This window comes from Globicephala melas, chromosome 9 (assembly GCF_963455315.2).
Source record: "Globicephala melas chromosome 9, mGloMel1.2, whole genome shotgun sequence".
Taxonomy (NCBI): Eukaryota; Metazoa; Chordata; class Mammalia; order Artiodactyla; family Delphinidae; genus Globicephala; species Globicephala melas.
In genome coordinates this window covers 73,472,101-73,496,355 of record NC_083322.1, presented here as the reverse complement: position 1 = coordinate 73,496,355, position 24,255 = coordinate 73,472,101, and the positions used below count along the sequence as shown (strand labels likewise).

At 40.1% G+C, this 24,255-nt stretch overlaps 1 protein-coding gene across 1 annotated transcript in view; it reads right to left on the bottom strand.

Annotated features, from left to right (window-relative positions):
• DNAH11 (dynein axonemal heavy chain 11) overlaps positions 1–24,255 on the bottom strand; it is a 315,096-nt gene that overhangs the window by 143,240 nt on the left and 147,601 nt on the right. Inside the window, 6 exon segments of the mRNA XM_060305020.1 lie at positions 1,177–1,354; positions 6,254–6,385; positions 9,986–10,136; positions 18,635–18,783; positions 20,080–20,230; positions 22,188–22,324. Of these exon segments, the coding sequence (XP_060161003.1) occupies positions 1,177–1,354; positions 6,254–6,385; positions 9,986–10,136; positions 18,635–18,783; positions 20,080–20,230; positions 22,188–22,324 (898 nt within the window).

Here is a 24,255-nt window from a genome sequence, read left to right as displayed (position 1 = left end):
GAGGACACAGCAAGAGGTGGCCATCTACAAGCCAAGGACAGAGGCCTCAGGAGAAACCAAATCTACTAACACTTCAAACTTGGACTTCTAGCCTCTAAGACTAAGAGAAAAATTAATTTCTGATGTTTAAGCCACTCAGTCTCTGGTAGTTTGCCAGGGTATCCCGAGCACACTAATACAAGCAGAGTAGGCCCCTAATTCAAAATGACTGGTAAAACGGAAATGTAAATACAAAGAAGACACACGGGGAAGATGCCATCATGTGAAGATTTGAGGGATGTTGCCACATTGCAAGGAACACCAAGATTTTCAGCGAACCACCTGAAGCTAGGAGACATTTTCCCTTACAGCCCTCAGAAGGAACCAATCCTGCTAACACCTTTATTTTCAACTTCTAGCCTCCAAAACTGTGAGACAATAAACTTCTGTTGTTGAAGCCACCTAGTTTGTGGTACTCGGTTACTGTAGCTCCAAGAAACTCGCACTGGATTTTCTTTTATTTCACACTACGTGCCTCCTGGTTAGCGTAGAAATCACCTGTATGCATTTCATACGGCACTACTTGAAATACTAAGCTCCAAAATCAATCAAAACGACGTGATGCTGAGAAAGAAATATAATGAAAAGCAAAACAGACTGAGGCAGAATCAGAAGATGGTTAACGAATAACTTGATATATAAAAATGTAGGACAAGTTATAAACAGTTAAAAGATGATAAAGATTCATTGAGATCTGTGAGCTGCCATGTGAATTTGAAAATATGAGTAAGAAGATCAAACATTCATTTTATGGCTTGAGGAGTAAAGGAAAGAAGTTATATGTGAAAAGCACTGTTTAAGAAATTCACATTAGGGTCAGAAGTAAGACTCACTAAACTAATAGAAGCGTGCTTCCGATTTTTATAAAATCACACAATTTCTAGGAAAATCTAAAGAAAGCTGTTACCACAGAATTAAACTGAAATAAATTTAAAAAAAGAAGTTGTAGAAATATAGAAACCATCCCACTAGTCATTCCTATAACTTGAGATTCTTCTCTCCAAGGAAATACGTTATATGCTGACCATGCCAACAGTAATTTATTGATCAGGGAGGGAAAAAAAGACTGACTGCTCAAAAACAAACAAAAGGCTCAAACCAGCACACGTGGCTTGAAGAGCACTGTGTTCCCCACACCTACCTGCAGAGGTGCCTCTGGATCCATAGTAAATTGGGGGATTTTATCAGCCCAAGGCAAGAATTTCTTAGTTTTGTGGTCCAGATAATAATCAAAAATTGTTCCCTGGGATGGAAACTTCACTCCTTTCATCTCTTTATGCCACCACTGACTGAATGCAGCTTGACAACCAGAAACCTAAGGAGAGCAAGAGAAATTCTTATTGCCGACTTAAAAGTAATTTTGAACACACAGAAAGCCCCTGCAAATATGGCTGATCACACAGTGTTTGCACTGTACAGGCTCATAATTACACATGGGATTGAGTAACTGACCCAAGAAAAAATAAATAACTAGAAGGAAGCTATAATGAATGACAATACCATCAAGGCAGAAAGCTATAATTGCCATATGTCCATCAGGTACAAATTTTCTGGAGTAATTATTAACTTAAAGAACAAGGTAAGCTTAGATGAACCTTCAATGACCCCGAGGTTGTTCAATTCAATAATGGGCTATCATGCAAATCACCATGCTATAAGACAGTGGTTAGCAAATGGTGGTATTGATTTCTACTAATATCTCCATGAACTGAGGGTAAAATGAGGAAAGTAAGAACAAAGGAATACTTTAAAAAATTAGTAATATTATTGATTTAAATACTGTTCTTTGAGCTTATAGCCTTCCTGGAACTTTTGGCGTTAAAATATCCTTCCCTTTATAAAGCTATGGTGATAATAAATGGTCATTTAAAAATAAATGCCCTTATTTAGAAAAGCAGACAGTTGGTAACCCTATTTCATTCCTCCAAATCATTATTGAAATGTTGTTGGTCTTTGAAATTGGAAATCTGAGAAGCTCTGCCATGAGGGAAAGAACTTGGACTTGGTTTTCTAGCACAGCACAACTCAGTGGTCTAGCTGAAAACTCCACAAATCCCTGCCCTAGAAGAGAATCTTCCAGAGAAGATGACAGCGTAGGAAACAGGTTCTCCTTGCTAGAAGGTGCTTTTTTTTTGTTGTTGTTGTTGTTTTTTTCGGTACGCGGGCCTCTCACTGTTGTGGTCTCTCCCGTTGCGGAGCACAGGCTCCGGATGCGCAGGCTCAGCGGCCATGGTTCATGGGGCTAGCCGCTTCGTGGCATGTGGGATCTTCCCAGACCGGGGCATGAACCCGTGTCCCCTGCATCGGCAGGCGGACTCTCAACCACTGCGCCACCAGGGAAACCCGAAGGTGCCTGCTTTTATACGACGACAGGTACAAGCCCTTTGCTGCTAGATTAGGGTTTGGAAGATGCAGGAGGGGAAATTCCAACTGCGTACTAGCAACTAACAACCCCTTCTGTATCTACAGGATGACCTGGCCTAGACTCTTACATCCCCAGGATGAGCTGGCAAAGTGAGTTTTGGTGAACTCTAAGAACACTGTGCATGGTCCATTGCATTCAGCAATCTCACTTATCTAAGACTTCAAGTCCCATTTTTCTCCAGAAGAATTCTTAAACTTGCTTTTACTTTGGTGTCCTTATGTCCGTGGACTACGGCCCACTTTTTGTAAGACACTATCTCACACACACAAATAGAGACAGACAGGATGGCTGGAGGATAGGAGAATGTGGTCGGGGCTGAGAGGGGTGATCAGCCTTAGCAGGGAGAGCTGATTCCATCACTTTCCAAACAAGCCGAGCTCATATTCCTACCCACCACCACTCATATGTCAATGAGTTTAGGTTCATTTCAGTTACGTTCAGATTGGTGTCATGAGATTTTTTTTATCACCCTACAGAAGTTGGTCTGAAATCAAGTTCATTCAGAAGGTATTCCTTATCTGGCACCATTCTCTGTAGGCAGGATACATACGACTTCTACTTTACATCAAAATTGGCTTCACCTAACTGCTACATCAGCAAAGTGGTTTTGATGACAAATTTTGAATCATTCATTCTCTCACTGAAATGCATTTTGTTCTATAGTGGGGAAGAAAACAAACAGGGTTTCTGCCCTCATAGAGTTTATGGGAAAGAGAAAGGGGAAGCCATGAGGAAGCATGGTGCAAGCAGAGGTGAAGCCAATAAAAGGACAAATATATAAACAGGCGCCTTGAAAGGCGACGTTGTGAGAGAAATGGGTGAATCTGTTTTAACTGGATGTTCAGGGAAGCCATCTCTGAGAACAGGCACATATTAGAGAGAAGACCATTCCAGGAAGCAGGAAGAGGTCAGCATGTGCAAATATCTTACGGTACGAAACAATCTGTGTTCCAGAAACTGGCCGGTGCAGCTGGAGGGGAGCGAGGGGAGGCAGCAGCAGAGGAAGAAGTAGGGAGAGAGGCAGCGCCAGATCCAGAGGCTGTGTAAAGAGTATTAAATTTTAAAGTTTTATCTTACAAGCAATTAAAGTGTTGTAAACTCAGTAGTGTATCATATAATCCAATTTACATTAAAAAAAAATCACTCTGGCTGCTGAGTGAATAATGGATTATGGGGCAAGTATAGAAGCGGAAAGACCAGTGAGGAGCTTACTTCAGAAGCCAAGTGAGAAAGGATAACGGCTGTTTATAGGAGGCTCAGGGAGGGTTGATGGGGGGCCAATTTTGGAAGGTGTTTGCAACAGGTCCTGAGTCAGTCTGCTGCAGCTTGAACTTGCCTCAGACATTAGTTAGCCATGTTCCCAAGCAGGCTAACTTATCTAAGTTTCAGTTTCTTTTTTGTAAAAGAAGACTAGTTGTACCTATATAGACAGGATTTATTTTTTTGAAGATTCAGCGAGCTAGCCTATTAAGAGCCCTGAGCACGTTCCCTGACATACAGTAGGCACCCAAATTTGTTGAATAAATGGCTATCCTAAGACTCTTTCTGGGGTCTGCTTCATTCATGTTTCCAACTTCATAGCCTCTCTTTTGAACGCTTCACAGTTAAAGTCTTTTTGAAAGTTTAAAGATGATGATGATGATGATGATAACTATTAATTGGGGAAAGAGTGTCTGGGAGAGGAAGGGGACCATGCGATGCCCAGCTGCTGGCTTGAATAACTGGCTGGAAGGCTGCCAGGTTGGGAAACTGCAAAGATGAAAAGAGGATCAGCTGGGAGGAAGGTGAGCTGTTATGATCAGGAGTAGAAAGATCTCAGCTGTCAACCTCCTACTCATGTGATTTTTACCTGGTTGTAGGCCCTGGAAAAGGAAAACCCTTCTGGAGAACACTGGAAAAAAGACAAAACCCATGAGGTTTTGGGGGAGAAGGGGAGAGGGGGAGAGAGGGAGAGTCTGCATGTGGTCTCCATGAAGGAGAAATCCACACATGCAAATTTTGCCTTTGAGAAAAACCATGTGAAGTCACCCAGTATTCTCACTCAGGCAACAGAGGCTATATTCTTTAGAAAGCACTTGGAGATTACTGAAGGAAATGTGGCTTCTGAGAAGGGTCAGAATAAGATATAGAATGCCAAGTGAATGCCAGATTTATTTATAGATATAATTTATGGTTACCTAGTAACAAGAAGAGGAACTGGCCCTCAGGTTATAGCAACCATGGATTTTAGAACCTACAGTGAGTAAACCAACAAATTTGGGTCATTCTTGGCTGTGACGCCTTCCAATTTAAATTCCCTGTTTACATCTGGAGACATTTAGGGAAGCCTGGAAGACATATGCTATCTATTTTTAATTCAAAGATTCAGAGGTACCCATAGAAGCACTATGACCATAAGAGATCCTGGTGTACCATGGATGGCTTGTGGAGAGAGAGATACATGAGTGGGAATCCTGATGTCATCATTTCCCATCAGTCAAGTTACTTTGCCTCTCTGAGCTTTACTTTATCTGCACAGTGAGGATACCTTGAAGAATTATTGTAAAGATTACATGAAAAAATCTATACAGAGAGGTGCATGGGAGAGATTAGATGTGCAAATTCTAAAGGTGAAAAACTCCCCCTTTGTACTTCGGCAAGTCTAAGCAGTTTGTGTGTGGTATGCGTCGTGTGTGGGCGTGAGCGCACGTGTGTGTGCCCACATCTATGCAAGTTCGTATCTCAAGTGTTTGCCCAGAAGAACTCAGAGGCCACAAACGGACTGTACTAGCAATGCTGTGTAGGAATGATAGCTTCACTTTAGGCTGAAGGAAAGAACAATGGAAAGGAACCAGCCTGAGGCTGACTGTGGTTCACAACAATTACCCTAGGAATCATGTGTGAGACTACTTAGAGGGTAAGAGGACTAGAGACCTGGAAACCAATTTGAAAGTTATTATGTGCTGTGGACTGAATTATCTCCCCACCAAAATTCATATGCTGAAGGCTTAATCCCCAATGTGATGGTATTTGGAGATGGGGCCTTTGGGAGGTGATTATGTTTAGATTAGCGACTTTACAAGAAAAGACATAAGAAGACTTTTTATCTTTCTCTCTCTCTGCCATGTGAGGACACAGAAAAAGGTATCCGTCTGCAAGGCATGAGGAGGGTCCTCGCCAGAACTCAACCGTGCTGGCACCTTGACTTTGGACTTGCAGCCTCCAGAACTGAGAGAAAGTAAATTTCTGTTGTTTAAGCCACCCAGGGTATGATACTTTGTTATGGGAGTCCAAGCCAAAACAATGTGGTAGCCCACAACAATCTAAAGATGATACACCCCTGAATTAAGGCTGTAGGGATAGAGAAGAGGGGACAGATGTGACAGCTATTTTCTAACTGAAAGGATCTGATGACCATGGGATGCAGAAATAAGATGATGTCTCCCAGGTTTTTAACTAGAGCAACTGGGAGAAATGCATCACTGAGGAAAAGACGAAAGAGGAAGAGCAAATATGGGGGTGGGGCAGATGAAGCACCCTGTCTCAGGCACACTGAAACACTGCTGGTATTGACATGGAACCTTGAATTCAGAAGACAGATCTGATGGAAGGCTATGGATTTGACCTTATCAGCCAAAGAGAGCACCACCAGCCTGAACGAGCTTGCTGACAACGTTACAGGCTTAGGAGAGAATAGGGCAAGTAGGATAGATTTATGATAATACACATTTTTAAAAACCCCATAGGGATCACACAGAATAATATTTCCCCCCAAATAAAACTGGTTCTATAAACTATTTCTACACATACCTGATCTTGTAGTAGAATGCCTCCAAATGCCCAGATACAAGCAAAGACAAAATAGATCTCATAAACTTCCTTCGGGCTGTCAGAAGGTACATTTTCAGGAGTCAACAAACATTCCAAAAGAGTGCAAAGAGTCTGAAGAAAAAGAAAAAGCCATTCTTTCAGGGAAACTTTTTTTAAAACAGTGAAGTAAGTTCACAGGGCTTATTAACAAATCCACTGTACCCTTAAGAGATTCTGTGATTTGCTACCCTGTGAGACACAAAAATGGCGGCCTTGGGTTTCTGAGTCAGCAGTGGACATCCTTGGCCACCATCAACCAAACTAATCTTCTAGGTAACAACAAACTGTTAAAAAAAAACCCCTATTATCATAAATCCTCCAACAATCACTGTAATAAAGAGAAATACATAAAACCAAAAAGAAAAAAATAATGGGGATATAGCTGTGCTGTCTTTTTTATAAATAGGGAGTCATACTACTACATACTACACATAGTGGGTATATTCCATAGACCACTTTCTCACTTAAAAACAAACTAAAGGCATTTTTCCTTTTCCCTAAGTGTTGCCCTACAATATCCCTGGGAATGAAGGCACTAGATGGAAAGGCTATGTAACCATTTCCCACGGTTGGACGTTTAGATAACCCACTTTCCCTTAGTACTTCAGCAGCTGTTTCCCCCACCTGTTGTCATAAATTTAGAAAGCCGGACTGACAGCCTTAGCCTCTGGCATTTTTTAGACAGGACACTAAAGTTAACCCTGGAAGAAAGGCTGTTCAGGAACTTGCTCTTCACCTCCGGGTGAAACGGCTCTATTGGTCTGAAACACACTCCGTGTCCAGGGCAATCAGGTCAGCAATGAGGGAACATGGCTGCTGCAAACACCTCTGTCATGTGAAATCATAACCAAAATGAACATGTTTTTGAGCTAGTTCTCTAAAGCAGCGGTCCCCAACTTTTTGGCACCAGAGACCGGTTTCGTGGAAGACAATTTTTCCAAGGACGGCGGGGGCAGTGGGGGGATGGTTCAGGAGGTAATGTGAGCAATGCGGAGGAGCAACGGGGAGCGAGAGGCAGATGATGCTTCCTCGCTGGCCCGCCGCTCACCTCCTGCTGTGTGGCCCTGTTCCTAACAGGCCATGGGGCCAGTACTGGTCCGAGGCCCGGGGGTTGGGGACCCCTGCTCTAAAGCACAAAACTGGTTTTCATGACTTAGTACTGTCATAGACCCTCAAAACTCATGATACCCTTCCCCCAGTTTTTGGAGGCAGCAGTAGATTTTTATCACTATCATACACACAGCTACGGAAGCTATAACAAAGCACGTCATGTGTGTGCCTCTCCTTCCCAACCATGAGAGGTGGGGAAAATCCATGGTAACATGGAAACTGGGTCCTGGACATAATTTGGAAATGTTTTCAAAATTTAAATAGTTGAGCGCCTGTTATATTTTTCAGTCTCTCTTGATTTCCATTATTTTATATTGTGCCGTGATTGCCAATTTAAAATAATCTTCTAATGGAATAAAACTCACCGATTTGTTATCAAGAAAAATAATGTAAAACTCTGAGGCTTTGCTATTCCTGAGTAGAAGCCATGTGAGTCTAAGGAACTGTTAAAATCAAAATGAAAAAGACTGAAAGGTCTGCATATGACATTATCCACTGATTTGAACTTGCTGATAACTCACCTGATTTTTTCTGTTTTCTCCCAAACACAGTACTTGGAAAACATTTTAAGCTCTGTGCCAGCAATTAATAAACGCATACCCTGGTGCATATTCTGAATGAGTTAAAACACCTTACCAAATGTAAAGCAAAAAAGTTTCATATACTGGAAAACACAGTACATTAATTTCTTAAAGTAGCCTTTTAAAAAGAATGAAATAATGCCATTTACAGCTACATGGATGGACCTAGAGATTATCATCCTAAGTGAAGTCAGACAGAGAAAGGCAAATATCACATGATATCACTTGTATGTGGAATCTAAAATATAACACAAACGAACTTATCTATGAAACAGAGACAGACTCACAGACATAGAGAACAGACTTGTGGTTGCCAAGGGGAAGTGGGGCTGGAGGGATGGATTGGGAGTTTGGGATTAGCGGATGCAAACTAGTGTATGTAGAATGGATAAACAACAAGGTCCTATTGTATAGCACAAAGTATATTCAATATCCTGTGATAAACCACAGTGGAAAAGAATATGAAAAAGAATATATATACATACATATATATGTGTATATATGTGTGTGCATATATACATAACTGAATCAGTTTTCTGTATACCAGTATGTATAACACAACATTGTAAATCAACTATACTTCAATAAAAATAAGGTAGTCTTCTTAAGCTATTCTCCTGTACGCTCATTTTTGTCTCAAATTTTGTCCTTATAAGCAATCACTGCAAAGAGACGACTTTATACAACAGCAGCCAAAGAAGGAGTTAAGGATAAAATGCCATTTCTGAGTACTACAAAAGGAGGAAGTGAGAGCAAAAATCATATTAATTCCTACTGACTTATTTTCACACTACTCTTGAATGAAAAAGTTCACAACACAGAGAAACACAAATACACAAGTCAAGTTGAGAAGGAACTCGACACTTGCTTTTTTGCAAGTATTACACCAGAGGACGTCTAATTAGGCTAACCACAAAATTAATTCATTATGAATAAATTCAGACCTGCTTTCAGAAATAAATTATACCTCAGATAATTACTGTTGAAGACTATCGTTTTCTTAATTGGTGTGTGAATTATCCGAAAACCTGAACTTTCTCTTCTTATTATGCTTGTGACTATTTCTAATTTAGCTTCAAACAAATTCTGTATCATAGTAACTTCACGGTAACAAAGTACTTCAAAACCAATTTTGCTCCTAAAGAGACACAAATAAAGGTTTCTAACTGTTAACCTTCTGTCAAGTTTTAGACTTGTAAAGGCTGGGGATAGTTATTCTTCATGCTGAGATTAAGATCACAACCTTCATTTCTGTGTGCTGTGAATTATTTTCATTTGCTGCCATGACAATGTATCATATATACTCTTCACTCTAACCAGCTGTCTCACAATGAGGATCAGAAAAAAAAAATCTGACCCTGAAATACTATGAACTAGACTGACCTGACTTGAGGACTATTTTTGGGAGGGGGAGAAAAGAAAGGGAAGAGAGAGTGGGAGGCCTGGCAGGGTGGTGCCCGACGAGGCGGAGTTCAGAAGCTTTCTCTTACTCACCGGCCAACATCTTTAATTGCATGAATGTTTTTGTACTCAAAAACAACACACTGAGCACCTTCTCTGGGCCAGTTACTTAGGAAACAGAAAAATAAATGAGGCTGTTACTATCCTGTTCTTCTTATTCCACGCAAATATACTTGGGAAGAATGCAATGATTCAATAATGTATTGGGACCTACTATGTGCTTGGCATTATGGAAATCTCTGGAGATATAAAAATGGTAAAAGGTGGCTTCAGTCCTCTGGTTCACAGTCTTGTGAAAGAAACAGACCACAAACCCAAATGGTCATAGCATGTGATAGGCGTGTGACAGACGATTGCAAAAAGCACTGGGGAACACGGGGGCTGGGGTGGGGGAGGGTTGGAGCAACCTAACCATGCCAGAAACCATTGCATCTTTTTGAACAAGCAAGAACTTCTATTTTGATCAAGCCACACTACCACATCAGGACTAGAGTGTGAAACGGTGTGACCCAGGACAAACCTGCACCAGGCTGCTCTCTGGAATTGAAGTGATGGTTTTAAAGCTTCTTCTCAGCTTATCCAAGCACGCAGGAATGTATTTATCAAAAAGAATCGTTAAATTGGCCTTTTCTGACTGATGCTGCCTTCTGTCTATCCAACTGGCCACATACCTGATGAAGAACACAGAAAAGCTTTTATGGGGCACCGGGCTTGAAAAGGAAAATTCCACCAACTCAAAAGCTTCCCCCTTCAACACAGCTTGGTCCAACACTTCAGGGACACATTGAGTGGGTTCATTCTATTTTTCAAATGGCAAATATTTTAAAATGACCCTTTAAAAACTTGTTTTAATGGCCATTTTTACCTTAATGAAAAGAATGTAAAAGAAACTCCTAATAGCACTTAGAAACCCAACATAATAGACGGTAAGTAGGCCATTACTGAGCATTTATAAGGAAGTACAGTTTGTCATTTCCTAGAGGACTGAAAGTATTTTCAGAGGGTAGGCTTTATTTATGAAAACAGCTTGGGATCTTTCTTGATGAAAACTGGCATCAATTACTTAGTAATGAGAAATCAGTTACAAATAAAAAGGTGAAAATTCCATAGGGGCTACTTCCAAGTCCCTCCTTGTTCACTGGACTGAATGTAACTCTAACCTGATAGCTGATAATGTGGTTCCAGTAAGTGGCTCTAAAATGGTATCTCACACTTGGGTACATGCGTATGAATCTGAAGCTTATAAAATGTTACGAATTTTGATACATTCATATCTCTAACATATTAATAAAACACTACTTATCAATAAAATGAAACATGACTTAGTAGCACCCACAGTAGTCTCTGGAAAGAAACTGTATGATATGACGTGAAAAACAACTGCTCAGAGTTCTCATCAAATAGGAAGCAGTGATCACAAATACATATAGCTGCCACCAGAGACGCAGTGCGACCAGACCCATGACAGCTACACCTTGCTTTAAACAAATCAGATTTCATATATATATATATATATTTTTTCCGGTACGCGGGCCTCTCACTGCCGTGGCCTCTCCCGTTGCGGAGCACAGGCTCCGGACGCGCAGGCTCAGTGGCCATGGCTCACGGGCCCAGCCGCTCCGCAGCATGTGGGATCTTCCCGGACCGGGGCACGAACCCGCGTCCCCCGCATCAACAAGCGGACTCTCAACCACTGCGCCACCAGGGAAGCCCAGATTTCATATTTTTAATATCAGAAGAAATTAAGGCGAGATGATTATCTTAGAAAAGGCTCCCTTTGATATTCACAAGCCTTCACAATAGGGTTTTATTAAATATTCAACTACCTATACACTGCTGCTAGATTTATAAAATATCCACTGTCAAAACTTTTTCAGGTCCAAGAGGAATGATTATCAGCTGCAGTCCAGTTGCATGATGGCAACTGAGAGACCACTTCTGGGGCTCCACGAGTTGCATCCAGTGGGCACCATGGAACAATGGAATGCAGGTGTTAGGTAGTGGGAATGAAGGCTACACCTACCACTCAGCTACTCATTTTACTCTTCATAAGCTGTCAGAAGTGGAATCTTAGTATCCAGAGCTTACTGTGGGGAGGGGGGCAGGGGAGAGAACTGCTTAGGGAGATGGAGCTCTAAGACTGCCTGGGTCTTTATCCACTTTTTAACTCTGTTACCTTGGGCAAGTCAGTTAACCTCTCTGTGCCTCAAGTTTCTCATCTGTCAATGGAGATAATAATGAAATGCACTTCCTAGGGTTGTTGTGAGCAGCAAACGAGTTCTCATGTATTAAGTGCTTACATTAACATCTGGCATATAACAAATTCTCAATCAGTGCTACTCATTAGCACAGAGTTGGTGGATTTGGGAGAACTGAGAGAACTGAGTTCAGATCCTGGCTCTGCCTCTCTGATCATCGCCTAAAGACAGTATGTTCGGTAGGGCTTAAGGGTTGGTAGGCAGTGCCCTGATGCATGTAGCAAATTCTACCCTTACTCCCCACCCCTGTCTTTGGTCTCTGTGGGGTCAGAAGGCTGTGCAGGGGTAACTAGGAGCTGCAGTGTCAACACAGCCCCAAGAGGCGGAATTGGTCTTTGAACTTAGGGGACATGTAAGAGCTACTTCATTGACCCACGTCGGCAGTAGCCAAAGTCTCAAAGGGAAAGCCGACCAGGCCCACGAGCAAATGATACTGTTGTACCAATTACGTCCACAAATAAGAAAGTTAGTTCTATCAAACCAGGAGACGTGGTAAGAGCTGATCCTGACCGGGGGAAAAAAAACAACCAACCAAAATGACCTCTGCTAGAGGTCAAGCACACCACACAGCATTGGAAGTAAAAAAAAAAAAAAAAAAAAGTCTGTATTGTTAAATATGGACAGTTTTAAATTTCATGTATAAATTACTGCTAAATTTAGTAAACATTAAAAGACAGCAAATTATCTTCAGCAACGGCAAAAACTGAAGCTATACTTTTGTACTGTTGGCAATTCCTTTCACCTTACTTCATATAAAAGTTTCTCCTGATTTTTAAAAGATGCTGTAGATTTGAACATGGCCAAATGAAACACACTGCTATCATACAACACACAAGTGAAAATATCATACTTATTTATTCCTTACCTACATAAGTGATCACCCACACTGCTGCCCCTGCCTCAGGAAATAGCTACATTATGATGCCTTAATGCATCATCTTAATGCCAACGTCTAGGTCACTAACAGAGAATCTTTGGCTCATCAGTGCTTGCAAATATATTCCATATAAGCAGCTGTGTTGCTTTTCTTCCTTCTCTAGAACTGCTATAGGCACATCACAGGAAGTCTAAAGTCCAGCAGTTTGGAAACTATATAGGTAGCCAAAGTCTTCAGGCTTCTGAAGACTTTTTTATGTATTACTCTGTAGTCTGCGGTCGGAATCCTGTCATACAGGATAGCAGGAATTCATCAGAGTTCTCTATAGTTTGCCCCTCACAGCTATAGCTGGGTTTTCTATTATTCACAGTGGCCTGGAAAATAGCAGAAGTTAAAAGGACCCACAGATCAGGAGTGTACTTTGATGATTTCTGAATCTGTATGTTTACACATATAAACAATATCCAAAGATGAAAGGATGGGATTGCAGGGGTAGAAGACAACAAGCTTATCCAATGCAGGTGAGACAATGAGTGAGACAAAGGCAAAAGAATATTTTCAGCTAAAACTAGAGAAATATAAATCAAAACTACAATGAGGTACCACCTCACACTGGTCAGAATGGCCATACTTAAACAATCTACAAATAATAAATGTTGGCTAGGATAGGGAGAAAAGGGAATCCTCCTACACTGTTGGTGGGGATGTAAATTGGTACAGCCACTATGGAAAACAGTACGGAGGTTTCTCAAAAAAACTAAAAGTAGAATTGCCATATGATCCAGCAATCCCACTCCTGGGCATATATCAGGAAAAAAATATAATTCGAAAAAATACATGCACCCCTGTGTTCATAGCAGCACTATTCACAATAGCCAAGACATGGAAACAACCTAAATGTCCACAGACAGGTGAATGGATAAAGAAGACGTGGTGTATATATATACAATGGAATATTACTCAGCTGTTGAAAAAAAGAAAGAAAGAAATAATGCCATTTGCAGCAGCAGCAACATGGATGGACCTAGAGATTATTATACTAAGTGAAGTCAGTCAGAAAGAGAGCCAAATACCATATAATACCACTTATATGTGGAATATAAAATATGACACAAATGAACTTATCTATCAATACAAAATAGAAACATACAGACACAAAGAACAGACTTGTGGTTGCCATGGGGGAGGGATGGATTGGGAGTTTGGGATTGGCAGAGGCAAACTATTATATATATATGTATAACTTAATCACTTTGCTGTATACCTGAAACTAACATAACATTGTAAATCAACTATATTTCAATAAAGTCAATTTTTAAAAAAGGAGTATTTTCAGCTAAAGTAATAGAGAAGGAAGTATGATCTCAAGTTGTGGCTACCAAAAGTTATCTTCCAGGAATCAGACAAAATTCCAGAAATACTCCTGCGTTTTCCTATCATTATGTACAAGCCATGCGATACACAGTTTGGTAGATCTCACTTTCACTTATGCTCACTTTAAATAATTTTAATAATTTAAATAATTATAAATGAATTTAATTCATTACCTGTTTGTTTTTCCCTTTCCGTGCATTTTATTCTTTTCTACTAGAAAAACTTCTCACTGATCATAATCTTCAGAAATTTTCTTCTAACTCCTGCTTTCTCTATTGTCTCAAGATCTCAACAGACATATATGAACTGTCTAGGATTCTTCCGGTAAACTTACTTAGAACTCAGAATTAAAATAGTATTTGATTTCTAGAGCTAGTCACATAATGATGTAACTTTAAGGATGTTGTTTGACCTCATACCTGTAAAATGTGGACATAAAATTATGCTTTTAAATAGCTCAGTGAATTTTAACAAAAATATTCCAAGTAGCTTAAGCAATAATGGCATTCTATTTAGTCCCACAGAGATACTATGAACCCCAAAGGGATACTATGAACATAGTATTTCATAATCTCTTCTATCCAAAATATCTTATCAGTTCCCATAATATGAATTAAGAAAATATATTTCCTAACTCTGTTCACTGAAGGGTCTAGAAGCAATGACATACCAGTGGCAATGAGCCCTCCTAGCATCCCTCTCTTGGATTCTAAATACCACTCCTTATACAGAAAGCAGTCACTTCCAGCTCCTTAGAGAAATGGGTGAAAGAAGCGTAGGGGAAGTAAAGTCTGAGATGAGCCAGAAGCATCTGCGTTAGTCAGAAAGCAAAATGCTCAGACTTAGGAGAACAAGTACAAAAGAACATGCAAGAGGCTGGCTTGAAGGGGGTCCTGCTGGCAAAATTTGGGGCAACTTGAGCATGCAAAAGAATACTGTTGGCAATGAATCATAACCCACTGAACTAAGACAAAAGAAGCCATGAATAGAAAATGACACTCCTCAAAAAGAACAAAGGAAGGGGGAAGAGTGAAAAAGAGAGAGAGAAAGGAAGGAAGGGAGGAAGGAGAGTAGAAGGGAAGAAGAGAAAAAGTTCTTTACTAAAAATGTCACCTAATATATGGAGACAGAAGGGTTGACCCACTTTGTAACCACCAATGGGTTATTCTTCGAAATGTCTGGCTTGTTCTCTTCAAAACTGTAAATGTCATGAAAGAAAAAGGTGGGTGGATATTCTAGATTAAAGGAGAAAACAGAGATAAGTAGATGCAATGCATGGTCCTTGTTTTGATGCTGGATTTTTTTTTAAAACTACAGAGGAAATTCCCAGGGTAGCTGGGAAATTGTGAAAAATTACTGTTTGTTTTGATAGTATCATATCAAAGATGAATTTCTTAGGTATGTTAATTGAATTATGTTCATATAGGAGAATACCCTAGTTCTTAGGAGAGAGATGCTGAAGTACTTAGGGATGAACTGTCAACGTCTCCAACTTACTTTCAGATAATTCGGCAAAAATAAATAAAAGTAGAAAATATAGGGGACTACCCCAGTAGCGCAGTGGATAATGCTCCGTACTTTCAATGCAGGGGGCCCGGGTTCGATCCCTGGCTAGGGAACTAGATGCCATATGCATGCCGCAACTAAGAGTTCACATGCCACAACTAAGGAGCCCCCTTGCTGCAACTAAGGAGCCCGTGAGCCACAGCTAAGACCCGGTGCAACCAAATAAAAAAAAATATATAAAAAAATAAAATATACGTCTCTCTCTGCCTGTGAGAGGGAGTGTATGTACAGCCAAAGGAAATTAAATTGGGTAAAACTGTAAAAATTGATGACTGCAGGAAAAGAGTGCATGGTTGGACAATGTACTACCTACCACCTTTTCAATTCTTCTATATTTTTGAACACTTTCGAATTAAAAAGTCAGGGAAAATTGAGACAGATACTGGTTTGGGAAATTAGGTTGATAACTATATTGATCTCAGAAGGTAATTAGGGATTAAATGAGTCAATACATGTAAAGCTATCACATTTTTAATATTATGACATTAAAGTAAGGTAATAAATTATCCAATAAATATGGAGTTAAAAATATACCACCCCCAACTTGAAATAGCCACTTTTTGGTAGTTCATTGAAAGTTTCTGGCAGTAGGAGGTAAAAATATAAAAATACCCTTTACAGAAGATTCCCATTATTTTGGATAATGACCTGGATGGACCCTTTGGTCACACATATGAAAATTAAAACCTACCCATTGATCTTAAATTAAAAAAAACCTCCATGAAAATAAAATCTAATGGTGAAGAGGGGTTTAACTTTCTCAAGAATGTAAATTGGGTGACTCTTTTGCCAAACTGTGACCTTTGACTTATGAGATAAAAGTCTTTCTTTAAATGGGGATTTAGACCGCTTTTGTTAGCACAAATCTCCGTATGTTATTAAAACTGAACTACAGAGACCTTGGGAACTGTGAGATTCACTACTGAAATCAGACCACACCAGTGGGGGTGAGCGGTACAAGACTGCCTCTGCTCTCCATATGGGGGAGTCAAGGGGCACTGGAGATTCTCCGTCAGCTAGCTCCCGATCAACAGAAGCATCCTAGGAGATAGTCAAAATCCTAGCTGGGGAAAGGAGCTATTAGCTCAAGGAGTACTCTCCATTTTAGAGTTTTAAAAATCACTCCCTCCCCTAGCCAATGAAAGTTTACTTTCACAGAAACCTGGGTATGGCTCTACTTGGCTGCTGAGTTAGAGGATGAGACTTTTAGTAAATAAATCAGTACACAGAAAAGTAGCCTGGAGGAGTGCATGAGCCAGGCATCTGGCAGGGAACAGAGGTCATCCTCAAATTAGGATAATAGGGAAGGATCAATAAAGGGACTATTGGCAAAGGTGCGGGCAGAAGCAGGGAAACTGGAGAGCGCAATGTCATGGGGTGATGGCTGAGAAATGGTGAGAGCACCCGCGGCTGCAGGGACAAGAGAATGAAGGGCTATCAAAACCTGGAAGCAAAGAATCTCATGGAGACATTTAAGAGGACCTCCTGATGAAGGTCACGGTCACCCTGATGTGGTCCTGCAGGGAGGGAGCCAAGGGAATGAATAGCCTAACCTCACTCTCTTTTCTCCCTCTCATTTCCTGCCAGGGCTCCTCACTGGCCAAACCAACCAGAAGCCAGAGGGCAAGGAGCCCACTGATGTGGTCCACACAGGATGGCCGCTGGGGGCACAGAGCAGGGTGGAGGGGTAAAGAGAAGACATCTGACACAAGAAGCATGCCAGGCACCAGCACGTGTTCATGTGCAGAGCTCAGATGTTTCTACAGCGCAGAGTGGGAATACGAGAGGGGGTGACAAGGGACCACCAGAATGAATTATGGAAAGTGTAAGCATCTGAAGAGTAAGCAAGTGGGCACAAAAAACTTCTTTATTCTAAATCAAAGCATCACCACTGTTCATGTATGCATATTATGTGTATACATACAAACACACAAATGTTCACTAAATGATATACTTATATCTATGTGCTCCATACGAGCTATTATTATTACTTATTCACTTAGTCAACAAATATGTCTTAACATGCGCAAGGTGTGAACAGGGTAATGTCCAACTAAAAATGACAACTGCATACGGGTGCTAATTTAGTGATTTTTAAGTTAGCCTAATTAACTTTAAATTTAATTGCTAACATTTTCTTCAAATAATCAAATACAGGTTTAGCATTCTTAGAAACCTAAGATTAAAAAAAGAAATGTTCACAAAAACAACAAAGAACCCAAACAACTAGATTAAAAAATAGGCAAAGGACTGAAATGGGCATTTCTCCGAAGAAAATATACAAATGGCCAATAAACACATGAAAAGATGCTCAAATGATTAATCATTAGAAAAATGTAAATCAAAACTGGAATGAGATACCATTCCACACCCATTAGGATGGTTATTATAAAAAATAGAGAAAATAACAAGTATTGGTGGGGTCATGCAGAAATTGGAACTCTTGTGCTCTACTGATGGGAACGTAAAATGGAGTAGCCACTAATGGAAAACAGTATGGCAGTTCCTCCAAAAATCTGAAGCAGAATTACCATATGATCTAGCTGTTCAGCTTGTACATATCAAAAAATAATTGAAAGCTGGGACTCAAAGAGATTATGCCCGTGTTCACAGAAGTATTATTTGCAACAGTCAAAAGGGAGAAGCAGCCCAAGTATCTACAGAAGGATGAATGGATAAACAATATGAGATATATATATCTCTACCAAATGGAATATCATTCAGCTTTGAAAAGGAAGGACATTCCGGCACCTGCTGTAACATGCATGAACTTTGAAGACATTATGCTAAGTGAAATAAGCCCAGCACAAAAAGACAATTACTATATGATTCAATTTATAAGAAGCACCTAGAGTATTCAAATTCATAGAGAGAAAGTAGAAAGGAGGTGGGGATGCTGGGAGGGCTACTGCTTAGTGCCTTTGGGGCTTCAGTCTGGGAAGACGCAAAAGGTTCTGGAGATGGATGGTAATGATGGTCGTACAACAACGTGAATGTACTCAATGCCTCTGAACTTTACACTTAAAAATGGTTAAAATGGTAAATTCGACATTCATGCATATTTTACCACAATTAAAATAAAAGCAATACTCACGGATTCCAGCCTAAATCTTGTGGGTTCACGTATAGAATACCAGCTCTGGAAACAGTAGCTGGGGTTGCTGTCCTTAAGTGATGAACCTCGAACAGCAGCCTCATAGAGGGAGTGAGAGCTATGCGTTCATTGCTGGCCAAGGTCAGCACCTGGACAGAGCAGCACAGCACAAAAGTGCCCATTTCATTAGGGAGCAAAGGCAAGGCTGCTAACTTTCCAAAACAGCACAAAGTCCTTCCCCCAGGAGAAGTGCCAAAGGCTATGAGGTCACTGCCTGAGCTAGAAATGCAGTCGGAATATATATAGGATGGATAAATAACAAGGTCCTACTGGATATCACAGGGAACTATATTCAGTATCCCGTGATAAACCATCATGGAAAAGAGTGTGTGTGTGTGTGTGTGTGCGTGCGTGCGTGCGTGCGTGTGTGTGTGTGTGTATGCATAACTGACTCACTTTGCTGTACAGCAGTAATTAACACAACATTGTAACTCAACTATCCTTCCATTTTAAAAATGTTGTTTGTTACAAAAACAAATAAAAAACAAACAATGAAATGCAGTCTGAATAAAGATCTCGGTTCATCCTCAGGGGAGCTCGTTAACCCCTGAGGAACAAACTCACCAACATGGACTCACTCATGCCAACCTTTAAATAACTGTGGTAATTATTACTAAATATAAGACCCTTGTTTTAAGAGTTGATTACATAAAAAGGCCTGAATGCCATAAGAAATAAACTTTATTTAGAATCTGAACTATCACAATTTTAAATTTTCCTGTAGAAACTCATGCAAGTATAAAGATCTTAGACCCATATTTTATGATAGACAATGTCTTGGTTCAGAAAACAGTAATTACTCTTAGGTTAAGGGGGTTACTACTACTATTCTATAGCAATGACAATTAATGATTTCTTTCTCCTGACCCTAACAGTAGGCTTTGGGTTGCTTCAATGGTGTCTCAAAGACCTGTATCTTCACCTTTTATTTTTGCTGGAAATTCTGGATTAACCACGGCAAAATGCTTAGGAATGCATACTCAAATCTGTAGCCATAGGAACTACTTAATTTCAAGAGCTAAATTTAGCCAATTAACATAGGGCACAAACTCATTCTTTTATTATCCAAGTAGTCCATACTTAAAGAGAAGATATAATAATAATTTACACCTAGCTCTTAGAAAATGTTAAGATTGGATGAACTAAATCCTTGGATACATATCTCTCTTTAAAGATGGTTAAATTTATAGACAAGAAAAAATGTATTCCCTTAAATTCTTTAATAGTGAAATTAAGAGAATTACCAGGAAGGTGCCACATCAAAGTAGTAATTACATAAAGAATATCAGGTTAATGCCTGAAACTGGTATTAAAGTCAACAAGTGAATGGAACGCAGTACACTCCAGGTGTTACATTTAAGGTTTAGCACTGAGGTATTACTCACCTTGTTATCGTCCATGACAGTATTTAGTGATTCAATCCACATGGGATCAATATCGCCATCCAGCACTATCCATTTTGGTCCATCATGCCTAAGATTTGCTTGTTCTCGCAGAATGGATGAGAACAGACCTATAAGTTAAGAGTCAGCAATCCTAATGTATAATGGAGTTGAGTGCTATTTACTTCTAAAATAAATTTGTCTTATTTGTACTGGAAGCTCTTTTATTCAGTAAGTAAATTTGCTATAAGTTTGTCACCTCTTTCAGGTGGGCAAACAGCACTACTTTTTGAGCTATCCCTGAGATCTAGACCAATGGACAAGTTTTACTTCCATGAGAAGGTTCCTTAACTTCTCAGACTGAGCAACCCCAAATGTCAAATAAAGATGATAGCACCTTCCTTGAAGAACACCTGTGGAGATTTATAGCCGGTGACGTACATGAAACTCAAAACTTACACCAAATGAAAATATTAACCTTTTTCATGCACATATATTCAATATCTATTTTAGGCCAAATATTAATTTATTCCACCTTTCTCTATTTTTCTGTAACATTATTCGAGAGAGATCATTATAAAGCTAAAGTATTCAGAAGTGTGATACATTTCTTTGGGAAGTGTGTTCACTGGCATTATAATAAGTTATCATTATCTCACAAGATGTAAAGATAGAAACATTTAAAATCCAGAGTCCTTTTTGCTAAGTATTATGCGTGTTTCATGGCACATTTAATAGTTGCTGACTGTTCAAAACTCAAGTATATAATACTATGGTGAAAAAACTGTTTTGAGGCAGGTATGTGGAAGGTTTTGTTTCCTCTGTGAAGGATTTTGTGCAAAGGTAAGTGATAGTCTATAGTAGAACCTGCTACCATAATTAATAAAAAAGCCAGCAACCTGTTCTAATGGACACTAATTTGAAAGACTTCTACATATTTTCAGCATAAACAGATATTATTCCCTTCCTGCCACAGTCCTTAAAATAAAAAAAGAAAGCCTAAGAGAGCAAATTTTGACTGTCCCACAGATTAAGGAAGCAGGGTGTACATGATACTAGGATGGAGAATGACGAGCTCTGCTCCTTTGACAGGGTCATCAGGGAAGTCTTCTCTGATGCGATGTCTGATCAGACATTCTAGTAACATAAGGGAGCAAGCCATGCAGATATCTCTAGTGTTGCAGATGGTGGGAATACCAAGTGCAAAGGCCCGTGACAGGAAGATGCTTGGCGGGTTCAGAGAAGAGCAAGGATGCCCGAGTGTATGTGTAAGTGAAAGGCAGAGAACAGGAAATGAGATCAGAGATGGGGAAGAGGGACTCAATCACATAGAACCTTGTAGGCCATGGATAAAGGTTAGATTCTAACGGTGATGAAACACACTGGAAACCGCAAGCAGAGAACTAATATTCTGAAGACCGCCTCCTGTCTGCTGCATGGAAAATGAATTAACGGAGACCCGTGAGGTGCGACACCGCAAATGCAGGCAAGAGATGCTGGTGGCTTGGACTCATGTGGTAGCTGCAGAGAAGGTGAGAAGTACTGGAATACAATACGTATGTTAAAGGTAAGTAAGGCCTATAGGATTTGCTGGGAGGTTAAATGTATGGTGTAAATGTGGGAAAGGACTCAAGGATGATGTCCAGATTAGTGCATTTACAGAAATGAGAATGTTACAAGTGATTTTAACAAAGGAATCTGCTTGTCCACAAAAGCTTTCAGGGCAAGAAACATGTCCCACTGACTTTTGCCCTGGCACCTAGAATAGCACATGCCTGAAACTCAGTATCTTGTATCAGGTACTTTATAAATGTTCCCTGAGGCATCTGTGTTGACTTCTCTGCTGGTTTACAGGGAGCCCTGACATAATTGATGGGGGATAAAATACACAGCTCTGAGCACAAACCTGCTGAATGCTAATCGACCACTTAATCAAATCTAGTTTTAATTTATAGGTTATAAATGCTGTTGTGAGCTGCTGTATTTCCAATAACGCCAACCCATAAACAGTAAATCTACAACCATGACTAAAATTGGCTTGAACTGAGAAATGATTTTCTGGATTAAAAAAAAAAAGGAAAATTTTAGCACTTCAAAAGGAGAAATACTACTTGCCATCTTTCCATTCTCGGGTAGCATGATGTATGAAACCAAAGAGTTCATCTGTTGTCACAGCTTTGGGGTTTAAGTCATTCCAAATGGGTTTCTGTTTCATGTTAACATATGTTCGGTTCAGTGTTCTCAAAATCTGAAAAAGAAAAAAGGAAAAACGCTAAGAAAATTAATACTAATGTAAGCCAAATGGGAAGCAAAAGATTTCTGAAGAGTCTTCCTTAGGTATTATATGTTCCTAGATATTCTGTGTATATTGAGAATGGGAAAAAATTTACATGTGCACATTTTCATTCACAACTTGAAAAACTGAATCCCACAATCCCTGAGGATCAGTTCACCTGATTCTGTCAATAGAAAGTCACTATCAACAGAGATTTTTAACCATGTGTGCAAAGTAAAGGACTATATGTAAATGTGCTCCTGTACATGTTATTAAAATCCACTCTGCCTGTATTACTTAGATTGTTCTTAAAATTTAGCCTGCATCCAAAGTGCTTAGAGGGTATTAAAACAGACTAATGGACCCGATCTCAGAGTTTCTAATTTAGCAGATCTGGCGTACGACTGATTTGAGTTTTAAGACGGTCCCAGGTGATGCCTAGGATGCTGGTCTAGACATGCTTTGAGACCTAGCGACCTAGAACAACAGTTCTCAGGAGGAGATCATCTTGACTTGGGGGAAGAGGACGTGCTACTGGGCATCTCGTGGGCAGAGGCCAGGGATGTTGTTCAACATCCTGCAATGAAAGACCAGCCCCCAGGACAAAGAGTTAACCTGTGCAGATGTCAATAGTGCTGAGGTTAGGAAGCCCTGTTCTAGGTAATTGAGGAAAAGAAGGCTTGGTGACAAGAATTCACAGGATAGGTCCTCTCTGGAGGGTCCAGTGGTTGAGACTCTGTGCTTCCACTGCAGGGGCACGGGTTCTATCCCTGGTTGGGGAACTAAGATCCCGCATGCCACGCAGCACGGCCAATAAGGAAACAAAAATAAAAAATAGGGCTTCCCTGGTGGCGCAGTGGTTGGGGGTCCGCCTGCCGATGCAGGGGGCGTGGGTTCGTGCCCCGGTCTGGGAAGACCCCACGTGCCACGGAGCGGCTGGGCCCGTGGGCCATGGCCACTGGGCCTGCGCGTCCAGAGCCTGTGCTCCGCTGAGGGAGAGGCCACAACAGTGAGAGGCCTGCATACCGCAAAAAAATAAAAAAATAATAATAATAAAAAATAAATAAATTTAAAAAGTAAAAAATTAAATAAAAAGAATTCTCAGGCTAGGTGCTTAATACATGTGTAGTTAATTAATTGACACCTTAACGCAAATATCTGCCCAACTATCCTTTCTGCTTTCTCTGAAAAGCCATGGCTTTTATTTTAGATATTATCATCCTGATCTCCTCTCACAGGGGTTTAAAGGACTGATAAACAGTTGCTAAATACTTTAGAATAATCAGTTGCTAAATAACATGGCCCAAGCTTTGGTGCTCTAGTTCTATAAGCTTAAGCAAAGGTTGAATAGGACGGAATCAATGAAGACTAGATGAAAGAAATTGAATGTCTTAGAAATATTAAGCTTCTATTTTTAGAAACCATTAATCTACTGAAAATTATAGAATTTAATTTTATCCTTCCTTGCACCATGGCTCACATCTGAAACTTACTTTTAACAAAATAATTACAGGTCTATCAGTAATCTACTTTACTATTTCAAGGATCACATTTTTCAGTAGAAAAAGCCCTATACAGGGCTTCCTTTTACATGTATTCCACTTTGGATTCTGACCTAAATACTGGCAAGTTCTATAGACACCCATGCTCTAAAGTCTCATATGCCCACTCTGCTTATTTTTAGTTGCTGGTTACTAAATATGTTTATACCCAAACACCCTCAGTTAAACTGCATGCGGCTCTGCATTATACTGTCTGCCAAGCAAGAAAATGAGTATGTTGCCAGGACTGTCAGTAAGACCAAACAAAATTAAGCAGTGAACTAAAAATGGGGATAATAACACCCATGGCCTATCATCGTTGTGCAGAGTAAATCACACATAATGCACCTAGCAGAGTACATA